General features: G+C 39.7%; 1 protein-coding gene across 1 annotated transcript in view; it reads left to right on the forward strand.

Annotated features, from left to right (window-relative positions):
- The window catches only part of LOC114231281 (polyubiquitin-like), a 575445-nt gene that overhangs the window by 416559 nt on the left and 132945 nt on the right, over positions 1-25941 (forward strand). Inside the window, exon 4 of the mRNA XM_054718618.1 lies at positions 8943-8957. Coding sequence (XP_054574593.1) covers positions 8943-8957 — 15 coding nt within the window. The remainder of the gene's footprint in view (positions 1-8942; positions 8958-25941) is intronic.

Below are 25941 nucleotides of genomic sequence, written 5' to 3' on the forward strand. Positions count from 1 at the left end.
ATGCAGAAAGCTCAGTTGTGTAAACTCCCGCTGACGGTGGCACAGCCCAACAGTGTGGTCACTCAACTGCGACACAGCACAGCCATGAAACGGTGTGGCTGTTAAACAAGGCCCCTCTCCAGCTTTCAGGGGGCTCCACCTGCTCCAACCCAGTGTACCCACTCTGTCCTGAGCTGCCCAGTGCACCCCACTCTGCCCCAGTGAGACAGTTTCAGTGTTTCAGCTCTAGCAGACAGAACATATCCCAGTGGAAAGGGAAAGTATAGCCCTGGCTGGTGTTGCTGAGTGGATAGAGCCTCTGCCTGAGGACTAAAGGGCCCAGAGTTCAATTCCTGGTCAGGGCACATGCCTGGGTTGAGGGCTTGATCCCCAGTGTGGGGCATGCAGGAGGCAGCCAATCAGTGATTCTCTCTCATCATTGATGTTTCTATTTCCCTCCCTCTCTGAAATCAATCCTATCTAATAAAAGAGTAATATGCAAATTGACCACACCTCTGCTACACCCACAAGCCACACCCACCAGCCAATCAGGAGTGAGTATGCAAAAAAACCCAACCAAGTTGGCTGCGGCCATGGAGAGCAGGAGGGAGGCTTGGGTTTCCCTGGCAATGGAGGAAGCCAAGCTTTCCACCTGCCCTTGCCGGCCTAGGCCTCCACTCAATGCTACAAAGTTTCAATGATAGAAGATAAATAAATCCCAACAATAATGGTGGCAGCCACAGAGCTGTAGAGAGCAGGAGGCTAGGGTTGCCCCTGGCGATGGAGGAAGCCAAGCTTCTGCAGCTCTGGCTGGCCTAGGCCTCCACTCCAGGCTACAAAGTTTCAATTATAGAAGATAAATAAATCCCAACAGAAATGGCTGCCGCCACAGAGCAAGCAGAAGGCTTGGCTCTGCTCCAGGCTACAAAGTTTCAATTGTAAAAGATAAATGAATCCCAGATACCAGGGCCTCTGCTTGGGTCGCCAGGGGGCATGGCCGGCCTGCAAACCACCAAAGACCCCTCACCCAGGCTGCACCATGCCCCAAGGGAACCCCCACCCTGATCTGGAACACCCTTCAGGGCAAACCAGCTGGCCCCCACCCATGCACCGGACCTCTATCCTATCTAATCCTATCTAATAAAGAGTAATATGCAAATTGACCATCACTCCAACACACAAGATGGCTGCCCCCATGTGGTCAAAGATCCTAGCCCCATGTGGACACAAGAAGGCCACCGCAAGATGGCCAGCAGGGGAGGGCAGTTGGGAGGGACCAGGCCTGCAAGGGAGGGCAGTTGGGTGTGATCAAACCTGCAGGGGAGGGCAGTTAGGGGTGACCAGGCCGGCAGAAGAGGGAAGTTGGGGGTGACCAAGCCTGCACGGAAGGGCAGTTGTGGGGGATCCAGACCTGCAGGGGAGGGCAGTTGGGGGGGACCAGGTCTGCAGGGGAGGGAAGTTAGGGGCAAACAGGCTGGCAGGGGAGCAGTTAGGCATCAATCAGACTGGCAGGGAAGTGGTTACGGGGTGATCAGGCTGACAGGCAGAAGTGGTTAGGGGCAATCAGGAAGGCAGGCAGGTGAGCAGTTGGGAGCCAGCAGTCCTGGATTGTGAGAGGGATGTCCGACTGCCCGTTTAGGCCCAATCCTAATGGGATCGGGCCTAAACGGGCAGTCGGACATCCCTCGAGGGGTCCCAGATTGGAGAGGGTACAGGCTGGGCTGAGGGACACCCCCCCCCCCCGTGCACGAATTTCATGCACTGGGCCTCTAGTCTATACTAATAAAAGGGTAATATGCTAATTAGACCAAACATCTTCTGGACGACCTTCCAGAAGTCCTTTTGGACAAAGCCATGGTGCTGAGGCCAAGGTAGAGGTGGTTAGGGGTGATCCAGCCAGCAGGAGAGAACAGTTAGAGGGATCAGGCCAGCAGGGGAGAGCAGTTAGGGAGATCAGGGCGGCAGGGGAGAGCAGTTAGGGGGATCAGGCCAGCAGGCAGGTGAGCGGTTAGGAGCCAACGGTCCCAGATTGCGAGAGGGATGTCCAACTGTCAAACATTCCCCGAGGGGTCCTGGATTGGAGAGGGTAAAGGTCGGGCTGAGGGACCGACCCCTCCCATGCACAAATTTTGTGCACCGGGCCTCTAGTAAAATAATAAAAGATACATTATTTCCAACTTCTGAGCTAACCTGAAAGTAGCCTTCAATCCTCTAAAAATAAAACATGATTTTATACCTACAGCAAACGCATCATCTACCTGAAAAGTTGTCAGTTGACAACTTAGAACATGTATTCCGTGTTTCATGATTTAAATTTGAGGTTTTTTACTTTCACTTGTGCTTTCACTTTACTTTCACAATTGACACCAATTTCCCTAAATGCCATGCCTTGTAACCATATGACCATATGACATTCTTTTAGATTGCCTTTTTCTTTTTCACTTAAAAGTAATTGGCTAGCCAAAGCAAAATGAAACAAAACAATCAGATTTTTATGACATCTTGTAACATGTGGTAATTTTAGTATACATTTAATTTTGAATTCAAATGGTTGCCAACATATTTAAAATTTTATTATAGAAATTTTACAATTAAATAAACACAAGTATTCATAAAGGTCTCACAGATCCATTGTCTTCATACCTGTGATAGGACTATAAGAACAAAGAGCCTCCTAATGTAACAGATGCTGGATACACGAAGAGGTTCAGTAACTCACTCAGATTCAAACAACCACTGTGTCCATGCTGATATTGTTATATATCAACTTACAATAATAATTCTACTTTTTTGTTGTTATTTTTAGATAAGAGTGAACCACAAGCACTCATAAGAAATAATACAGAGAAATCCCATGAATCCTTTTCCCAATTTCTCCCTAATCATAATATCTTCCAAAAGGATAGTAAAATAAATCAACTGCTATATTGACATATGCAGTTAAGATATCCACTTCTCTCTCACCCTTAACCCCATCTTAACCTCTGACAACTTCCTCTTCTTCTCAATTTCTATAATTATACTGCCTCAAGGATGTTGTATAAATGAAATCAAACTGTATTTAATTTGGGGGATTTTTTTTTATTAATACCGTTCTCTGGAAATTTATCTAGGTTGTTATGTATATATATGTTCTTTTTTGATGAATAGCATTCTATGATATAGATGTATCAATGTTTAACAATTCACATGTTGAATGACATTTGAATTGTTTCCAGTGGGTTTTTTTCATATTTTATTGATTTTTCACAGAGAGGAAGGGAGAGGGATAGAGAGTTAGAAACATCAATGAGAGAGAAACATCGATCAGCTACAACTGCATACCCCCAACTGGGGATGTGCCTGCAATCAAGGTACATGCCCTTGACCGGAATTGAACCTGGGACCCTACAGTCCACAGGCCAATGCTCTATCCACTGAGCCAAACCAGTTAGGGCTGATTCCAGTTTTTTATTATGAATAATAATAGTTACAAAATTTTATGTACAGATTTCTGTGTAAAGGTAAGTCTTCATTCCTCCAGGATAAATTCTTAGAAATACAATTGCTTACAATTGCTAGATTGTTACATGTTTAGTTTATTAAGAAACTACCAAACGGTTTTGCAGAATGTCTACCATTTTGCATTTTAATCAGCAATATATGAGTGATCCAGTTTCTCTGTATCCTCACCAGCATTAGATATTGTCACTGTTTTTTATTTTAGCCAATCTAAAAGATCTGCAGTGATACCTCACTGTAATTTTAATTTGCATTTACCTAATAACCAGCATACTGAATATCTTTTCAAGTGCTCATTTGACATGTTTATATTGTCTATAGTGATATGTTTCATGTCTTTGGCCAATTTTCTAATTAGATTTTTTCATTTTTTAATATTGAGATTTGAGAGCTCTTTATATATTCTAGATATTCATCTTTTGTAGAATCTGTGGTTTATAAAATTTCTTCCAGTGTGTACCATGTATTTTCATATCCTTAATAGGCTCTTTACAGATAAAACATTTTTGATTTTTATGAAGTCCAACTTAGCCATTTTTTCTTTTTATGAATCATGCTTTTATGTCAAATCTAAGAATTATTTGCCTAAAGATCCCCCCATGTATATTTTTAAAGTTTTCTAACTTTACAATTTATATTTAAGCCTCTTATTAACTTTAATTTTGTTATGAAGTATAAGGTTTACTATCTTCTAAATTTTGTCTGTGTTGTTTTATCTGGCTGTACCACTCCCTTGACTGTTTCTGTCTTATATCTGCTTGTTCTTCAGGAATCTGTTTTGGCAGCTGTCTCTCCAGAAAACCTTCCCTGAATTTCTAAATTGGGGTTAGATGCTACTATAGGCATTTTCCATCCCCTATAATTCCTCCATTTATAGCTTATAGTATAGAGTATTAAATTATTATCCAGTTTACATGTCTTCTTTATTGTGCTTTAAGATTTTTGAGGAAAGGACATATACTTGCTCACTTATCCCAAGTGCTTGACACAGAATACCACTCAGTAAATATTTGTTGAATGAATAGGTGAATAAACGTTCCTGCTCCTTATGCAAATCAGAGTGCAAATAAATTATTGGTGACTGCCTGATAGTTCTAACCTTTATCAGGTTCACCCCAAATCTGGCTCAATCTTCACTAGGTAACATCTCAAAATGCTTCAAGGATGAGCAAAAATGATCAAGAGCCATCAGTAATAGTACAATATATTTGCAACATCTCCCACTAAATTAAACCCTGAAGTACTTCTAGGTTACTGTATTGTCCTTTAAAAACTCTATCCAGGTAGCAGCAGAAGTGACAAATGAATTTTATAGCCATTGTACTCATTTTATCTTTCCTTCAAAAGTAAAAGACCTTTCATATTAAAAGTCAAAGTCATTTTGACATTTTAACTGCAACTCTTTTGAATCTATCTCTTTCAAATGAGTTTAGGAAAATTTAGTTCCACTGTTGACCAGCTTCAATAAAATACTTATATCCATCAGGAAGTCAGGATTTTCCTACATTATGGCCATCCAGATACATTGTAGAGTATATAGATTGCACTTATTCTTTTTTAAATTTTAATATATTTTTATTGATTTCAGAGAGGAAGGGAGAGGGAGAGATAGAAACATTGATGATGAGGGAGAATCATTGACTGGTTGCCTCCTGCCTGCCCCCTACTGGGGATCGAGCCCGCAACCCTGGCATGTGCTCTTAACTGGAATTGAACCCAGGACCCTTCAGTCCGCAGGCCAACGCTCTATCTACTGAGCCAAACCAGCTAGGGCAGATTGCACTTATTCTTAACTAATTAATCATTATGCAACCATTAAATTAGTGTATTAGAGTTCTTTTGGTTGCGAGTGGCAGAAATCATACTTAACAAGCTTAAGGAAAAATGAAATTTGTTGGTTAACACAACCAGAAAGTTGAAGAGATGGCATTGTTTTTATGAATTGTTGATCCAAAGATCCAAATGATAACATGGACCATTCCCCAACCCCACCACTCTCTCCCAAATTCACTGTCACCTCTTAAACTGCTTTTTTGTATTTGACTTTTTAAAATTTACATTCTTCCCATGAGACCGAAAGATGAATCTCAGAAACTATAGGCTACAAGATTGTCATATTCCAAAGATAAGTCATCTCTCTCACTATCCTAGCAGCAAATCGCATAAAAGATTTCTTATGCATTATTGGTATTGTTTATATTGTTAGGTGTCTCATGATCTGTCAGTCTGGAGTCTCATGCTTTAGTCAGCAGTCAAAGGTAGGTATTATACCAGGTAATCATTTCACTAGACTTCTACATAAATAAGAGGGAAAATTTCCCAACATACAAAGAGGTGCTGGGACAAAAGAAGGAAATGACTCTAGTACAACATCTTCTCTGATCAAATTAATATCAGAAAGTGTTCTCAATACTTTAATGTTTAAATAAAGTATGTATTCCACTTCTTAAGTCAGTGTATATATCTAAGCCCTGATTAAAAAACAAACACATCAGCTGAAAACATTTGAACAGATACATATAAAAACTGACGTGAAAGAAAATTTCAAGAGCTGAGTATATATCCACAAGTAATTTGTTATCTTTAAGTGGTATATTATTATCATGAGTTTGTTAGAACTTTAGTAATAACAACTATTGACAAAACATAATAAACCAGAATTAGATTTTAGTTTTCAAAATGGTTAATTATGTCATAATTTTAGAGTAGAATTTAAATAATTAGACTTATCACTCTAACTTATTCTATTGTTCATTTAATTAAAAAGACTGTCATCTCCATCATTGCACATGGAATTGGGAATACACATTATCCCATCTATCTATATTAGTATCACAAACTACATAGAATCCTCTTTAACAATATTCAGATATTGATTCATTTATGTAATATGTATTTTTCATCAGTTACTTGTGGACTAACAAACTGTTAAAGTTGCAACTGTAATATATGCCCAATTAAACTATTCCAATCATTCAGAAAGGCAAATTAAAGGCATTTAATATTTTTAAAATATTTTTGTACCTAGTCAACATGTTTTTTGATGCTACCACACAGAACACTGGTGGGCCTTGATTTCAATTCACTCCCTCCATTAACTCAGTCAATTGGACAACACAATATCATTAAAAGTGAGAGACCCCAAATCCAAGCCATAAACCTAGGAAAAGCCTCAGGTGCTGACAGATTTTCCATCAAGTCTTATAAAATCTGATTGTGGCAATTATCTCTAACATCAGAAAGTCTTTTCAGAATTTTTAAGACCAGAATTATGTCTCAAGACATGAAAACTCCCCTGATCCCATAATCCTTAAAAAGATGACAAGGTAAGGAACAATTGGGGGATTTTCAACCTCTTTTACTCTCCTGAATAGAGAGTACAAGATTGTTTCCAAGGTTTTAACTACACATCTAAATGATATCATTCCTGCCCTCATACACTAAGATTAGGAAGGATTCGCCCTGGGTAGCTTTAAGAAGATAATACCTGGAAAATCTTTCCATTTAATCCATCAGTCACATCTCCCAAAAATCATCATACCGATGCATCAGTAAATGTTTTACAAAGGAAATAAATAAACTTAATAAAAAGCCTCCGGGTGATCTTGTCCACCCCATTAGGTTGATCTGCTCATAGCAAAGATTTAAATCTCTAATTTGCTCATTATGCTTCAATGCTCATCTTACTTCCAGCCAAATTACCACAGCTCTCCTGCCATCTGGTCATCATTCAACTGTTGTTTTTCTGGTGTCAGGGAAATTTTAAACACATAGAAAAAAAGACCTTAAGGGATTTGGAAATGATTACTGTTCATGCTAAATTCAGATTTTTTTTTTTTAGCTTAAAAAAAAAGTGGGGTGGGGCACTTAGGAATTGCTGACCATAACAATCCTTTATATCATGAAGATCTATGATATCATTTTAACCTGCAGTTTAGATCAGGATGATTTACATGCTAATACCTGTATTATGAATGGAATTTATTGATTAAACCACCAATCAAATACCCAGTCTCCACTCATTTAATTATTCTTTTATTTAGTAACCAGTTATATACTGCTTACCATGTCACAGCAGAAGCTACTGGAGATATAAAGATAAATGAAGCACAGCTGTGCTTATGAACTAGTAAGGAAGGTAAGCACAGATTTAGGCCATTATAACTAAGTTGGAGTACGTGACAATTAAGGTAATAATTTCATGAGAATACTTTTTATATCTGCTAGTTCAAAAGTGAACGTCCTGAACCCCAATCAACCAACTGCTTGGTTAATGAGGAGTAAAAACAAACAAACAAAAACACATATAGGAACACTGGTTGAGAAAAATTCACTTAGAAATCACTCATCTGCAATCAATATGGCTGGTAGAGCTCAGACTTTGTAGAATGAAAACAGATACCATTGTCTCAACATGATTTTGGTTGATTGATAAAGAGAACACACCTCTCTCTCCAGCTGATCCATTAGGTATCTCTAACACTGAATTCCCACATGGATTACAACTTTATTTACTTGGAAAACATATATTTATTAGATTTAGTAACCATCCCTTTCCTTTCCCATGCCTCTTCTGCCACAGTGAATTTTAACTGAGACCTTTAGGGAAGGTAATATTTCCAAAAAAGGCAAAAAAAAAACCAAAAAAAACCCTAGATGAAATATTCAGAGAACTTTTAATCTGAACTGTAAGGATGTAGAGATCATTATGGAGATGCTAGTAGAAGCTAGCTGACTCTTGAATATAGAAAAGTAAACATGGTTAGTCCCATTGATGTATATTAGGGCACATGCTTGGCCAAGTAGTCCAACAATGATTAGAAGATTTTATTCAACCAGTTCACTGTGTTGTGATTGACCAGCACAAGTCTCAATGTTCAGGATTCATAATATCATAGGTGCCTATTTGAGATGATATTATTGTTCCCTAAATCTGTAGCCTGTACCCAAATGGCCTAGTAATTAACCCTGTATTTACTGTCCAGTTGTTTTTCTTCTAAAACATTATTTTTCTAAAAGTTATTATTAAAATGTGTAGTTATAATATTCTTTTTCTGAAATTTATTTTCTACTTATCCCTGTCAACTTGTTAGCTCACAATTCAAGGCCCTGCATATCCTCAAAAGATCCTTTGCTCATATATTTTCTTCATACTGAAGATAATATACTATATCACATAGAAGCTTTTAATAAACTTTTCTTTTCCCAAACAAAAATTTCTATTCCTTTATAAATGTCCCAATATGTATTTTTATGGTAATACCAGCTACCATGGCAAACTATCCCTGAGACTTCAGTGGAATCATACAATAAATGTTCTCTCTCCATCAAATACAGATGTTCTTGAACAGCTGGCAGTTTTCCTTCCTTTTGTGTAGCTTCATTATCTTATAGGATCTTGTAGTTCTTTGCAACCAGATGAAGAGAAAAGAGAGAGCAGAAAATTTTGGCCATTTATTAAGAACCATGACCCATAAGTGACACTATCACTTTCCACCTCATTCCATTACTTAGAAATAGTCATATAACTACCTGAGCACAAAGGAGACTGGGTAACACAGCTCCTATTTGGACATCCATCTTCCTGTGACAATGCAACACTATGAAAGAAAATGAATATTTAGTGAGCAACTAGCTGTCTCTACCACACCACTGAAATTATACTTTCTTCTCTCATCATGCCTAGAAAGTTAACAAATAATTATTATTTTATTAATAATAAGTTTTAATAGTTAACTTGTGATAAAACAATTAGTCTATCATCATGATATAATAATTATTATATTAATAACTAGCAGCCCGTTTTCACGAAGATTCGTGCAATAGACCTTCATTCACCTGGCTGCCTGCACCAGTTTTCTGCTGGCACCGGGGACCCAGGGCTTGGCTGTGGCCACTGCCTTCTGCCTTCTTTCAGGGTCGGGGCTTGGCCCCGGGCGGTGGCCTTGGGCTCGGCTGCACCCCAGCCACCCTGCTACAGATCGCAGGAGCCGACCCCCGGTGGTTGCCTGCGATCTGTGCAGGCTCCCCGCTGGTGCCCAAGGCCGGGAAAGCACCTCTGCTAGAGGCTTTCCCGGCCTTGGGCTCAGCTGCACCCCAGCATCCCTGCGACGGCTTCCTGGTGGGCGTGGCTGGTGGGCGTGGCTTGTGGGTGTAGCAAAGGTATGGTCAATTTGCATATTACTCTATTATTAGGTAGTATATTAATAGCTAACACTTTTTGTTCATTTTTTATAGGGTAGAAATTATCTCAAGCTTAAATACTCCTCAGTTTCATCTTATGAAGTAGGTATTTTATTAGCCTTGCTTCACACCTGAAGTAAATGATGCCTTGTGATGCACTTGGTAGCAGTCATACTTAGTAACCTACATTTGGGGGCATTTAAGGAAGGTACTGTGACTCAAGGATCCATATTTTTATATGATTTGTTTACAAATCTTTCTCTGTTGTTTCTCTTTTTTACCAGAGCATAAGTTCTTTATACTAGCTGTGATTAAATCGTCTTTGTTTCACAGCTCCTTGCTCTTAGCCTGAACCATAATAAGAAATTTAAAAGTTTTAAATTGATGAAGATGAGAGATCAAAAGTGCATATTTAAGTAGGAGTTAGGAATATGTAGAAAATTTTGAGAAGACAAAAAGAGGTAGTTATAAACAAAGACTTAGAGCATACACAGAAGAAAGTTAAAATGTTGAGAATGGCATTGCAAAAGTTCAAATGAATGATAGCATAGGACATACTAGTAACTGAAGCATTTGTATTAGATACCAGACCAAAAATTTGATAGTTATTAAAAGAGATAATATGTAAAATTTGGTAATAAATGAGATGTGGGAAGTATGAAAATGAGAAGAATCAAAGAATCAAATGACTGAAGAGTACAATTAACCAAGATAGAAAAAATAACAAGGTAGAAAGCTTCTTTGAGTTGATAATGGTTTCAATTTGGGATATGCTGAGTTTTTTTCTGCGATACATGAATGTGTTCTATAGACATGAAACTCAACAAATGAAGCCATTTTATCCTATGTATTTGCAAATAGTTGAAGATGTATAAGTGGATGAGATAGCCTAGGAAGAACTCTAGGAAATAGCTTCTATGAATCGATGAAAGACAAGTTAGTAATAAAAGCAAGATTAGTAAAAAATATTGGAAAAAGTTATAAGTGATTTTTGAAAATAGTTAAAATTGTAATAAAAATGCATTAAAAATGTTGAAAATTATCTAATGACTAGCGTTCCCGTTGCAGGAAAAATACTGCAATAGGGTTTCCTGCTGCACTCTACCCCGCCCCGCCTGCTTTTCTCCCTTCTCCCCGTGCCCCACCTGGGCTACTCCCTTCTCCCCTATCCCGCCTTCTCTGCCAGTCTGCCTGCTCTCTTTCATTCTCCCCTGGCCCTGCCTCTGCTCCTCCCTTCTCCTCCCCCTGGCTTGCTTGCTTCTCTGCAGCTTTGCTCCCTTTTGCAGCTCTTGGCTTCTTTCTACTCTGTCTTGATATGCAAATTAGCCGCCATCTTGGTTGGGGTAATTTGCATACTCGTCCTGATTGGTTGGTGAGTGTGGCTTGGTTGGTGGGCATGGCTTGGGCATAGCGAAGGTGCGATCAATTTGCATATTTGTCTATTATTAGGTAGGATATTACATTAAAATTATTTTTATAATAAGCAAAGCACTTTCAGTTGAATGACAATGGCAGAAGTCAGAAGGTACTGGGTTCAAGAGAAAGGAGATAGTGATAATTATTTTTCTCTTAAGACTTGATCATTCACAGGAAAACTTGTAGATATTATAGTAACTAAAGGCATATATACATGAACAATAAAGCAATAGTTTAAAGTAGGACATCTTGAGTATATTTTACAATGAAGGAAAAAGATGAAGGAGCTGGAGAAATTGATTGTACAGGAAGAATACAATCAATGCTAGAGGGTACCAAGGAAATAGGAGGGTGTGAAATTCAAGAAACCAAGCAAACGAACAAAATAACCCAGAGATGAGTAGAGTAAGACTTAGATACAAAAGGCTCTCTTTTTCCCCCCATTCCATTCTAATCTGGGAGGAAAGTGATAAACATGAATCCGCATAGGTATACATTTGGAAATAGATTGGAATAATATGGAAGTTGATTTTAATCTATTTTCTCTTTCAAGAAGGAAGAAAAACTATTGCTGAGATAAATGGTGTGCCATAGAAGTTTGGAAGAAAATTATAGGGAGATTACATAAATAGACTTAAATAACAGAAAAGAAATATAATTTCTCAATTTTTAGTATCAATTGTCAGCATAATTTCCACTGCATTGAAATCTGTTTTACTTTGCTAGGGTTTTCATAATAAAGTATGAAACCAACTGGGTGGTTTAAACAACATAAATTCATTGTGTCTTAGTTCTGGAGCTAGAAATCCAAGATCAACGTGTTGGCTGGGTTGGTTCCTTCTACAGATTGTGAGGAAGAATTATTTCTATGACCCTTCCCTAACTTCTGGTGATTTCCTGGCAACTTCTGATGTTCCTTGACTTAGAAGCATCACGCTGTTGTCTGCCTTCACTTTCTCATGGTAGTGTCCCTATGTATAGGTCCATGTCCAAATCTCCCCCTTTTTTAAGAACAATAGTCATTTTAGATTAGGGGCCTACCCTATCCCGATATGACCTCATCTTAGCTAATACATCTGCAATGATCTTATTTCAAAATAGGATCACATTCTGAGCTAGTGGGGGTCATTTCTTTAACATACGAATGGGGGACACAATTTAATAATAGAATAACAGAATCCTACCATAGTGTACTGTGTTGGTAGTCATTGCATTTTTCTTGATCTAAGGAAACAAAAATATTTGTTTATATTAAATTTAATCACCTGAAATATGAAAATTGCATTATCAAGACACAACTGCTCTCAAACCAAGAATTACCAACTGTCTAAAGCAAAGGTTCTTTTCAATTTTAATAATATTCAACTTCTCTGTACTAGTTGACATTCTACTTTCTGAAACACTGTTTTTCTCAATTACATGACAATAACATTTTGTTCATTGCTCTCCTACTCTTTTGCTCGGACCTTATTGAGGAATATTTTTTTCTTTTAATTATCTGAAATATGTCCAAATATACCATACATTAATTTTTAATATCCTATCTAATAAAGAGGGAATATGCTAATTGACTCTCATGCCATTGCAAAGATGGCAGCACCTACAGCCAATAAGGAGGGAATATGCTTATTGACTGCCCTGCCCTCAAAGATGGTGGTGGTGCCCACAGCCACAAGATGGAAACGCCCAGTCCCCTCAGCCCTGCTGGGGCAGCAGGCATGCAGCTTGCCTCTGGAGTCCCCCTAGTCCTCTCAGCCCCCCAGCCATCCAGGGCCGGCCTGAGGCACAGGCAAGCCTCAGATGGTGGCTGCCCAGCTGCCCAGGGCTGCCCAAGGCTCAGGTAACCAGGGCTGGTTGAGACTTGCACTGCCAACAGTGGCAGCAGCAGAGATATGATGGGGCATTGCCTTCCCCTGATCGCCAGGTTGCCTCCTGCCCCTGAGGGCTCCCGGACTGTGAGAGGGGGCAAGCCAGGCTGAGGGACACCCCTCCAGTACATGAATTTTCATGCACCAGGCCTCTAGTGCATATATATATATATATATTTCAGAGAGAAAGGGAGAGGGAGAGAGAGATAGAAACATCAAGGATGAGAGAGAATCATCATTGGCTGCATCCTGCATTCCCCCTACTGAAAATCAAACCCGTAACCCGGGTATGTGCTCTTGAGCAGAACGGAACCTGAGACCCTTCAGTCTGCAGGCTGACATTCCATCCACTGAGCCAAACCACCTAGGGCTTCATTTTTTTTTTTCTTTATTCTGCTGACTACAATATCTAGGTAAGCTTCATTTCTAAGTTCCAAATTGTTATTCTTATTTCTTATCATAAAAATTTAGTGTACAAAACTGAACTCATAATTGCCTCCCCTAATGTTCCCTACCCTCACCTCTCTCCAAAAACATTTACTTTATTGTATAATTTCCTGTTGGTTTCAACAACATTGCCATTCTCTAAGTCGCACACATCTGAAATATTAGAAATATTTATTTGTTATTCTCCATGTCCAATTAGTTGTCAAGCAAAGCAAATCCTACCACCATAATATATTTCATATACATATGCTTTGTACTACTCACATTGCCACCATTCTATTGAGAGCCTCATTATTTCTTATACATTTTACTAAGATTACTCTTACTGGGTCTACTTACTTTACAATATTATCTATTTTTTTTTAATAAATTGAGGCCAAATTCAAGTTCCTAAAGGACAGATTAAATAATACTTTTGCTCAAAAATAGCCAATAATTTCCAACTAGATAATACATTTAGATAATTATTATTATTGATATATTTTATTAGATACTAGAGGCCCGGTGCACGACATTCGTGCACTGGGGTGGGGGTCCCTCAGCCCAGCCTGCACCCTCTCGCAGTCCAGGACCCCTCAGGGATCCTTAGTGCTGCTGCGGAGACGGGAGAGCTCCTGCCACCGCTGCTGCACTCACCAGCCATGAGCCCAGCTTCTGGCTGAGTGGCGCTGCCCCTGTGGGAGCACACTGACCACCAGGGGAAAGCTCCTGCATTGAGCATCTGCCCCCTGATGGTCAGTGCGTGTCATAGCAACTGGTCATTCCATCGATTTGCATATTAGGGTTTTATTATATAGCACATTGCCTTTTATTATATATCTGCTATTTAATTAAGTTTTAGCACAATTGTATGAAGTAGAATGTGTGTGTTTATATTTTTTCAATGGTTTAGAGAAGATCATTAATTTTCCTCAAGGTTATATATTTATTTGTGCATTTAAAAATGTTTATTGAGCACTTATTGGTGCTGGGTCCTGTGACTAGCACTGAGATCTCAACAATAAAAAGCCAAATGTTCTCCTTGTTTTCATGGAGTTTACAGTCCATTGGGGGAGGTATAAAATTAGTATACCAAAATGAAGTAAAATGATTACATATTTGTGTAAGATCTATGAAGAAAAAAGTGATAAAGCATAAGGTTGGTAGTAATATGGAAAATAATACATTACAGAGGATGGGCAGAAAATCAGTCAAAAGAGACTATAACCTAAAAATTTGTTGGTATCTCTAAACTATATTTCCCCAGTTACTTGGGATAATTTAAGCCATTTTTTAGTATTTTTTGAAAATTGCCAGGGAAGTTTACAATGTCAAAACTAGTATCCTTTGTGAAATGACAAATTTAATTCTGGCATAGATTTCTATATCTGGGAAGTAGACTGAAAGATCATTTCACACAGCGATCATTTTTTAAGAAGACACATGTATCAACCACCCCAAATTTTATAGATCTCCATTCTTAACAAGTGGACATGTAACACACTCCCTTGAGAGATAAGTTATTTATCACTCTGACATTCTAGAATTCTATTTTATTGTAAGACTAGAGGCCCGGTGCATGAAAATTCGTGCACTCGGGGGGGGGGGTGTCCCTCAGCCCAGCCTGCACCCTCTCACAATCTGGGACCCCTCGGGTAGGGTTCCTAGGCCTGGCCTGAGATCTGGGCTTATTGGGGCTTTCCTTCCCCAGGCTACAGGCAGCTGGCCCCACCCCCGCTGCTGCCACTGCTTGCCATCTGTGCAGCGCTGCCCCCCCTCCCCTGTCACCAGTGGCCTCCCTCTGTAGGTGACAGGCTGGGGTGCAATGGCTTGGCTGGCCTGGGCCTCCCTCTTTCTTTGCTGGGGTGTGGGGCCAGCCCTGTGAGGGGCCATCTGCCTACCTGATCACCCCTAACCGCTGGCCTGCCTACCTCATCTCCCCAAACTGCTTTCCTGCCTACCTGATCACCCCTAACCACTGGTCTATCTACCTGATCACCCCAATCACTCTGCCTGCCTGCTTGATTGCCCCTAACCGCATGCTTGGGGGTGGGGACAGCCCAGCGAGGGGCCATCTGCCTACCTGATCTCCCCTAACCTCTTGCCTGCCTACCTGATCATCCCTAACTGGTGGTCTGCCTACCCGATCACCCTTAACCCCTCTGCCTGCCTGCCTGATTGCCCCTTACTGCTTGCTTGGGGGCAGGGCCAGCACTGACTTCTGGTTGGTCAGCTTCTGGTCATTACTGGTCGTTACACCCAGGGTTTTTATATATTAAGATACTTTTTGGTATGGGAAAACAGTGTAAAGGGCTGTGGACTTTGGACTCAGTAGACCTGGGTTCAGATTTCAACTACTTAATGCATGAGGCCATTTGAAAATTTGCTAAATTTCTCGTAGTCTCACCGCACCTGAATAAACTGGCAATAATATCACATATTGCATATATGTTGTTAGAAATAATTTACGTAAATATATATTTCAGACTGTGGTACATAGCAAGCCTTAATAAATGGTTCTTCTTACTCTTATTAAAAATATTGTTGAAAGAGCCAAAACAAAGTGAATCACTTAGTGTTTACAAAGGCTGGACTTTTTAATATGCCCTCACCTAAAAAGTGAATTAAGGCATGAAAGATGTCTATAGGAGGTAATATGAAAATTAACCCCATCCAAGATGGCTACAGCCACAGAGAGCAAGGTTTCCCAGGTAACAGAGCAAGCCAAGCTTTCCAATAGCCATTGCAGGCCTAAGCCTCCACTCAAGCTACAAAGTTTCAATTATAGAAGGTAAACAAATTCAAACAAATGGCGGCAGAATGGAGCTTGAGAGAGCAGGCCAGGGTTGCCGGCGGCAACAGGGGAAGCAAAGCTTTCCACACACCCTGGCCGGGCTCACCCGCTTAAGGCTACAAAGTTTCAATTGTAGAAGGTGAATTAACTGCCACAGAAATGGCTGCCGCCCCAAAGGGAGCAGCAGGCTTGGCTCCGCTCCAGGCTACAAAGTTTCATTTGTAGAAGGAAAATAAATTCCAGGGCCTCCACTTGGGTTGCAAACCACCACAGGCCCTTGCTCAGGCCGCCCCATGCCCCAAGGGAACCCCACCCTGATCAGGGACACCCTTCAGGGCAAACCAGCTGGCCCCCACCCGTGCACCAGGCCTCTATCCTATCTAATAAAAGAGTAATATACAGATTGATCATCACTGCAACACACAATATAGCTGCCCCCATGTGGTCAAAGATCCTGCCCCCATGTGGACACAAGATGGCCACTACAAGATGGCCAGCAGGAGAGGGCAGTTGGGAGGCACCTGGCCTGCAAGGGAGGGCAGTTGAGAGGACCAGGCTTGCAAGGGAGGGCAGTTGGAGGTGATCAACCCTGCAGGAGAGGGCAGTTAGGGGTGACCGGGCTGGCAGAGGAGGGAAGTTGGGGCAAACAGGCTGGCAGGGAAGCAGTTAAGCATCAACCAGGCTGGCAGCGGAGTGGTTAGGGGGTGATCAGGCTGGCAGGCAGAAGGGGTTAGGGGAAATCAGGAAGGCAGGCAGGCAAGCAGTTGGGAGCCAGCAGTCCTGGATTGTGAGAGGGATGTCCGACTGCCCGTTTAGGCCCGATCCCACGAGGATCGGGCCTAAACGGGCAGTCGGACATCCCTCCAGGAGTCCCAGATTGGAGAAGGTACAGGCTGGGCTGAGGGCCAACCCCCCGCCGTGCACGAATTTCGTGCACTGGGCTTCTAGTCATATATAAGAAAGCAAAGCCTGAGAGACAGCAGCCTGAGGGTCTGAGACCTCTTTACCATGAATAGCAGTCAGGAATATATTTTCTGCGAGTAAAGATGAGTCTAGGAACATAAATGCCTGAGTAAGTGTATTGAATTTTCTTTCACTCTGCTTTCAAATAGCAGTGGTCCCAGTTTAACAGTAGTATTGGTGTTTTTAAACAATTCATCTCTATCCTACTTTAATTAAACATGCACTTTCTCCAGTCTCCACACTTGTAAAAGTGTAGCTTGCAATTTGACAGAATGATATTATAGTATTGAGCAATATGTGAATTGGTTTAAAAGTAACCAGAGTTGAAGCATACATCAATCACCACAAGTGCAAACGCAGGTCACTAAAGCTGTCAATTTCAATCAGCTCTGTAATTAAATACATCACCAATATGGATTTTGTGTAAGAATGTCACTTGTTCTTCAGATGTCTGCTATGAGGACAAATCACACTTCAGTGTCTCTGCACAGGCATGCTAAATAGAGTATTTTTAAAAGCAGAACATCTTCATCCATCTTTTCTGATTTGTTAAGTAGGAATCCATTTACTAATGTGTAGTCTAAAAGCTATGTTTTTAAATATATATCTGAACTGCTTTCTATCTAATTAAAATGTTGCAATATCTCAGTTGGCATTTTAAACTCATCTTTCACACCTTTAGTGGCATTTGTTATGAAATAAATAGATAATGAATAATAGTCGTCTTTTAAGAGGCTCAACCATTTGTAATTACGGATAATTTGTAATTAAGAGAGTCTTTATTATGTGTTCAAAAAGCAGAAGATGCTTTTGGTTATGAAGAAATAAATTATTCATTTTGATTTCAGCATGAGAACAAAACTGTTTCACATTTAGAAAAATCTTTTATTTTTTTTAAACAGCTATAAAGTGTCATCCCCTTCTATTACACTTACCACTTCGTGGGGAAAGACTGCAACAAAGCCGTATTACCAAATATATATTGCCTGCCATTTGATTTAATCTTCAAATAAGCTCCAGGAAGCAGGTCCCTGGACAGCTAATCTTTAGTTTTGTAGCCCATGCACATTTTCAATAAGGTTACAGGGGAATTAGGCCCAGTAGGGAGAGGAAAGGCATATTGTCTTATTCCACAGGCAGCTGTTGTGAGCCCCGCTAGCAAATTATAACTTCCTTAATTATGGAATACTTTATTAGCAGAATCTCTATCATCATGTCTGTGCTCATCAAAGAAAGTCACTGTAAAATCTTTAGTGTGAGTTTCAAACATTTTTCAAAAATTCTCTTGGATAATAACATATTCCATATAATGTTCTCATCACAAGTATCATGAGAATACAAAGCCCAATTATGAAATTTGAAATAATAAAGAACAGAGGCAATAGTTGGGACCCCAATAAAGATAATAACCAAAATAAAAAAACACTCGAGGAAAGGTGTTATATAAATAAAAACATGATAGTAACTGCTCACTTTACTAGTAGATTGTGCTGCCCTGTCCTCATCCTATATAATAAAGAGGTAATATGCAAATTGACCCTCACTCCCTCACATCACAAGATGGCCACCCCCACATTGTCAGAAGATGGTCGGCAGGGGAGGGCAGTTGGGGGCAACCAGGCCTGCAGGGGAGGGAAGTTGGGGTTTATCAGGCTGGCTGGGGAGCAGTTAGGTGTCAATCAGGCTGGCAGGGGAGTGGTTAGGGGCAATCAGGCAGCCAGGCAGGCAAGTGGTTAGGAGCCAGCAGTCCCGGGTTGTGAGAGGGATGTCCAACTGCCAGCAGTCGGACATTCCCTGAAGGGTCCCAGATTGGAGAGGGTGCAGGCAGGGCTGAGGGACACCCCCCCACCAGTGCATGAATTTCATGCACCAGGCCTCTAGTTAATAATATACATACATCCATTCCTCAAGCATCTTGTAATTGTTCCTATCTAAACAATAACATCAAAAAGCAACAAGTTGATAAACAGAAAACATGAATCTGGAAAAAAAAATCAAAAGCTGACTATCACTCTGCATGCCATCCAGAAAAAGAAATTAAATAGTTAGAGGAACATAAAACAAGGGGACATTAACCACAAGTTGCTGACTGGAGGTTTCTTTTGTTTTTTTGTTTTTCTTTGTGGTCAGCAATAGCATGCAATAACTCAGGAGCAATTTTCAGTGAATTATTGCACCTACTCAATTTATTTTGGAGCAATCTTTGTAAGTTAAGGCCTTGCTTATATAAACCTCCATGTTGACTTCAGATAGACCTCAAAGGGGATAAGACTACCCTCGTTTAATTTGTTTTCGTTCCTGAATCTTCATGTCTATCCATTGTTCTTGAAATGCATGAGTAGCATGAAATCGTCTTTTCCAGACCAAATACTAAGTAAATAGGATAACATGTAAAATTGAGTTAAAAAAAAAAAAATGAAAAAGGGGAAACCAATCAGATTTGCATCGACTTTATTGTAGGTATGTGGCCTGCCAGTGCGGATAAAGAGTGTTTCCCTCCTCCGAAACTTAGACACAGCCACTCCCTTGATGCTGCTGTGAACTTTTTCTAAGTCCCCAGTTAAGCACTTCTCATGTAACCCCAGCAGCCATTTCAATTATTTTACAAGTTTCCCGAGTCCTCTGGTCCATGTCTTTCAATATCCCACACAACAGTGCTTGTCTCTCACTTCACAGACAAAACAAAAGTAAATAACAAAGGTCAACAGGCAGAAAATCTCACTCCAAACTATTGACACCCACCGTTCTTCTAAGTTTTCACAGACAGAGTCACTTTCTTATGTGAAATTTAAACTTTCTTACCATTGCGTGAGGTTATCATCTGTTACCACCACTTTCCTCCATTAATTACCTCACTTACTCCTGCCCTATATGTATCCCTGCTTCTTAACTGATTCTTTCATTTTATATAGAAACCATTTTGTTTCCTCCTTGTTTACAGGAACAATGCCCTCTCATCCTTATATTAATCTCTAACTAGTGAAGATCTTCCTCTATTCATAATAAATAACCTATAGTTCTTAATAATATACGCATGCTTTGCACATTTCTTCATCTCTCATTCTGCCACTATCCCTTTCTTGTCAGACACTAATCAACTTCTTCCTATCTTACTATTTGCCATTATTGACCTTTCTCTAATTCCTAGAAAGCAACTTTCTCTCCCTCACAGTGAGACTTTCCAGATACTTATCTGATGAGAGGTGGTCTCTCCCAGGTTTTCGTCTTATTCTCTCATACCCATGGGTACCTGGATCATGCCAACTCTATTCAATGACACTACACAATCTTTACTCCTGAGTTTTATATATATAACAAGCTCACCTTGGATGCCCAATGTCATCTCTATACTCTTTTTCCCAGATAGGAGCAAATAACAGATAATGCCTATGTGAAAGAAAACTAGCTTGTTTTCCATTAGTTTTTGTTGTTTTTTCTTGTGTGTTTTTTTTTTCCCATTTATTTTTTTAATATATTTGTTGTTGTTGACAGTATTACAGATATCCCCCATATCCCCCCTTAAAACCCTCCCTCCTCACAGCCCCTACCCCTTCAGGTCTTCACCACCCTATTGCCTGTGTCCATAGTCTATGCATATAAGTATATAAGTTCTTTGGTTTATCTCTTCTCATCCCCGCAATGCCACATGGAGGTATGTCAGTCTGTTCCAAGCCTCCCTGCTTCGGGTCTTATTTTATTGGTCAATTCATGTTGTTCATTAGATTCCACAAATAAGCGAGATCATGTAATATTTGTCATTTTTAAGTTCTGTGTTCCCAATGACAGTTACAAGCTGAATAGCTTTATAATAAAATTATTAAAATTATTTAAAAACAAATAAATTACAAAACATATTTCCTTTATAATGATCTTTATTGTTGTTACTATAAATAAAGATAATAAAAGTGATGATGTTGTAAGGGAGGATAAACAATTTTTCCTCTATCTTTCTGAGTTGTTAGCTGAGACCTTTGTTTGGCTCAGTGGATAGAGTGTCGGCCTGTGGGCTGAAGGGTCCCAGGTTCGATTCCAGTCAAGGGGACATGCCAGGGTTGCGGGCTCTATCCCCAGTAAGAGGCGTGCAGAATGGCAGCCAATCAATGATTCTCTCTCATCATTGATGTTTCTATTTCTTTCCCCCTCTCCCTTCTCTGAAATCAATAAAAGTATATTTAAAAAAATACAGATATGACAAGACTATTTTATTTTAAAGTCATCCATTTATTTTAACTTTTTATAACAGTTGTGTTTTGTGGTAAAGAATCAGCCAGCTATCTTTGTATTGGTTTCATGCATTGGTAAAATATCACTAAACAACAATAACTACTTGTCACTAAAGCAGATAATATATGGGAAAATTAAAATTAAATTTTACAATACATAATGGAAACCTATATAAGATAGATCCAACATAGTAAAAGTATCCTGTCCATAAATGGCTTCATATGGAACACGGAGTCCACTAGAATAATATACTGAGCTCCTAGTATCTTTAAAAATAAAGATAAATGTCTTAATAAATCCATATTTGAGACCCTCAATGCCAAGTGCAAGTGAAATTATTGTATTATTAGTCTCTAGCAGCTCTAAACAAATTAGAAGTAATGATAGTGGTATTCTGGGAAAAAGAATCAAGATAGAAAATTTTAAAATCATAGATACTAAGTAGTCTATTTTTAAAATTCATAAGAAAAACTGGTTTGAAAGCTTTACAAATACTTAGAAAAATAAAGAATCAAATTACACCAAAAGAAATTAGAATATTTCAGGGACATTATTAAATTCTACCTACTGTGAACTTCAGATAAGCCACATTAAAATATTATGTATGTTTGCAAAGAAGTAGTTCTTTGCTGCTGAAGGTCTATGCTCCCTTGAAAGGTACTGGCTGGCTCACTGTGGATTAAAATGATCAAGTGGTCTACAGGGACAAAAAGAAGGCCTTGGGCAACCACTCACCTTACAATGTAAAACCATTTCTTACCAAATTAAACACGGAATGAGTTGCATTGAACTCTGCTCACTTTTGCTTTGTTTCTTTCTATCTTTTCTATGTGAACCTCAAGGAGCAACACCATATGAAAGCATTAGGCTTGATTTCATTTGTGATTTGAAGAATATCCATATTACAGATTATTAAATTAATGGCAATCTAACCTTGAAAGCACCTCTATCTGCTGAAAGAGCAACACTTCATCACCTGTTTTGATTCATTAATGTATCATTTAACTTGGTATGACACATGTTCAGCAGTTATAATTACATTATGGCCTTCCTATTACATCAGCTCTGCTCCAAGTTTCTGTCACCACAAGTCCAATTTTCAACATAGAGCAATCCACTGCACTCTTTCCTTATTAGTGTCATCTTTAATGTAGCAGAGAGGCTGAGCCATTACTTGGCACTGGGAGTTTAACAGCAATTAACCCCTGCTCTATCCCCAGGGAGAAGTATATCAGCAACTTGCCAAAACACTGTAAACAAGCTGGCCCAGATCAATGTGCAGCCACGCGGGCTGAGAGCACCTAGTGTATTACTTTAGGATTGATACATTTGGGGGGGGGGGGGGGGGCGGGAAGAGGATATGGTTTGCATGAAATTAACCTCAGTCACTCCCCTATCCTAAATTGCATGTATTCCTTCCCAAAGATAGATATAGGACTAAAAACGTTTTCAGGGAATCCTGCTTACGGTTAACAAATATACTGCATGTTTATTCAGCTTCATTGCCATCAGGAAATAATTATTGAATTGATTATTGCACTGGAGGGTCTTTTGGAGAGGCAAAATGAAATGCGTAAACAATGCATTCACATAATTTAAAGGTCAGATTCAAAGAGCAAGTGACAAGGCAAACTCAATTTTGAGATGTTCCTTAGGTTGTCTTACTATACAACTGAGTGGCAAAAGGTGCCATACATCGTTATTTGTAAATTTCAACTTGGAAAATTCTTAGCATGATGAAGTAATACTGAAATGAAGTAATTTCTGGGAATTGATGGTACTAACTTCTAAAAAAATGCAGAGGCAGTGCCCAGAGCAAAATGTGCTTTCTTACATTTTCTAGACTCATCCTGCCATACTTTGTAACTGCAGAAACCCTCAGTACAAAGCTGGATACTTTACTATTACAGTTTCCTTAAAGTGGGAAGAACATTATGTTGAGAGGATAAATGCCCACTATAGCAATAGGAATGTTACAATATTTGGAGGACATATCTAGACTAAAACTAAAGATTTAGCTTGTTACCCCATTTCAGTACTTAAAGAAAAAGACCATAACTCTGAAGTGCCAATTATTTTCCTGTTGTTACGTGAGTCACATGTATAATAGCCCAGCTATATATTTTAACATTCCCGTCCCAAGATTGGCACCACACATACCCTCTTTCTTGTAATAGCAACTGCACCCCATACCGAGTGGTAGCCTGAGCTTCACTTTGGAGTGAAACAATAGCTCCTGTGGATACAGAATTTCTTTTGTATGCAAATATGAATTTATTCACTTGTCTGCATTGTTTTCTTCTCCATATTCTTTTTAAGGAATTGATTTTTTTTGTGTGTAATTGCCTTATTGCTGGTATTTGCTTATTCAAATAATCATGTTTCTCTAGACCTTGGGAAATCCTAAAATCTAAAAATATCTGAGAGACAGATGACAGTGTGTATGATTTTTACTTGAGAGTGTTATTATTATTTCTTTTTTATTGTTTTTTTACAGAGAGGAAAGGAGAGGGATAGAGAGCCAGAAACATTGATGAGAGAGAAACATCGATTCAGCTGCCTCTTGCACACTCCCTACTGGGGATGGGCCCGCAACCAAGGTACATGCCCTTGACCGGAATCGAACCTGGGACCCTTCAGTCCGAAGGCCAATGCTCTATCCACTGAGCCAAACCGGCTAGGGCGAGAGTGTTTTTATTATTAACTAGAGGCCCGGTGCATGGGTTTGAGGGACCCCATCGATGTAATAAGTATGTAACTTTTAAATTTAAATTAATTATCATTTGAAAAATTATCTGCTGTCAAATTAGGTTATTAGTAAAAACCAATATTAGAATCTCCCTTTCTCAAGATGTAGCATTCCCTCTCTTATGATAGGACAATTGCCTTAGAGTAAGTTTCATGTTCTGAATTGATCTAAATTCATTAGCTTAAGATACTACAACATTAAACTGTACCTCATAAAGTCACTTTTTACTGGTACAGACTCTCTGAGATGGCCTTAATGATCTCCACAATGCTTTAAGTCAGTTCAGATCCTAGCAGGCCTCCTAGAGTAGTGGGTAAAAGGCCTTGAGGACTCATTTATCTTATTTTCCAAGTCAAGTTAGGAACCTTTTGGGGAAAGGGTAACCAAAGCCAGGTTTTCCATTCTCCATTGGTAGGTAGAGAATGAAGCATGAAACAGTTTTACCTCTGCTTTTCTCTCCTGCCCCTCCTAGACAACTCATTTCAACAGATTTTTGTTGAGGAATTGCTATACACCATGAAGAGATCTAGAAATTGAGGATACACAGTGTGCAAAAACAAGAACTGCTGATCTAATAAGTTTATATTTAAATGGGAAAAATAGTTTTTTGAAGTGCATAAAGTATGTAGTATATTGTCTCAGGCTAAGGTAATGGGGGGAAAAAAAGCAAAGCAAAGGGATAAACAGAAAATTCTGGGAGGGAAAAATTTTAAATTCATTGGTCAGTGAAAACTACCCTAGAAAGAGACATTTGAACAAGGACTTGAGCCATTCAGGAAACAGGCATCAGAAACTCAGCTGAGCTTCTGGTGTTAGAATAGCCAATTAAAGCAACAAACCAAAAATGAAAGCAACAATCAAGCCTTTAATCATTTACTACAATAGTGCAAGCAAGAGGTTAAAACCAGAGAAAGCATCAACTCCCCCCACCCCCTGTTCCATTTTCCCCCAAGGAATGGCACACTAGTAGAGTGTTAGGTAAATTAGCACAGATGTGGGAGTCCTCTTCCTGTCGATGAAATCCCCCCCGCCCCCCAAAAAAAGTCTCCTGTAGATTTGAGGGCTAAGACAAGAAGAATGAAGGGCCAGGAATGGAAAAGCTCTGAGTACTGAGTTAGAGATGGAACAATGTCTTCAAGGTTTTCCTTCCTTTCAATAAGTTTTGATAGATGTGCCTAAAGCCTTTGACCCAAAGATTTCACATAAAGAGACCTAGAAATAAAGGTGTCTGGGCTGGGACTGTATATACCAGTATATATAAGACCCTGGGAAGCCAGGGGAGCCTGAGTCTTTGACTACAACTCCCTTTAAAGACTAATGCGCCAGCTGTGCACCTGATCTGATGTGGGAGGGCAGCTTTCCACCAGGAGGGCCTGCCAGGGAAAGTAAAACTGAGGGGCCTTAGGACTTTGATAAATTTTAGTTTTAAATACTAGCTCTAAAAATCACCTCTCTCTTCCGTGTGTGTGTGTGTGTGTGTGTGTGTGTGTGTGTGTGTGTATAAAGCGTAATATGCTAATTAGACCAGACAGCCGAACAACCTTCCAGACTAAGCCAGGGCTGCGAGGGCCGAGTCCCTTGCATGAATTTCGTGCATTGGTGCATTGGGCCTCTAATATATATATATTCCTCAGAAACCCAGCCTTTTTCCCAGACCATCAGCAACTCCCACCTGAGGCAGCAGAAGACCTGACTATTGGTCACTAGGCCCAGACCTCTAGCAGGTAAAGATAAACATCTTGACCCAAGTTATGTTTCAGTCCTTGAGCTCTAAGGTAGAATGGCCTCCAGCTACTTTCCCATAAGACCAAAGGGACACGGGAAAAGACCTCAGAGCT

Source organism: Eptesicus fuscus, chromosome 7 (assembly GCF_027574615.1).
Source record: "Eptesicus fuscus isolate TK198812 chromosome 7, DD_ASM_mEF_20220401, whole genome shotgun sequence".
NCBI lineage: Eukaryota > Metazoa > Chordata > Mammalia > Chiroptera > Vespertilionidae > Eptesicus > Eptesicus fuscus.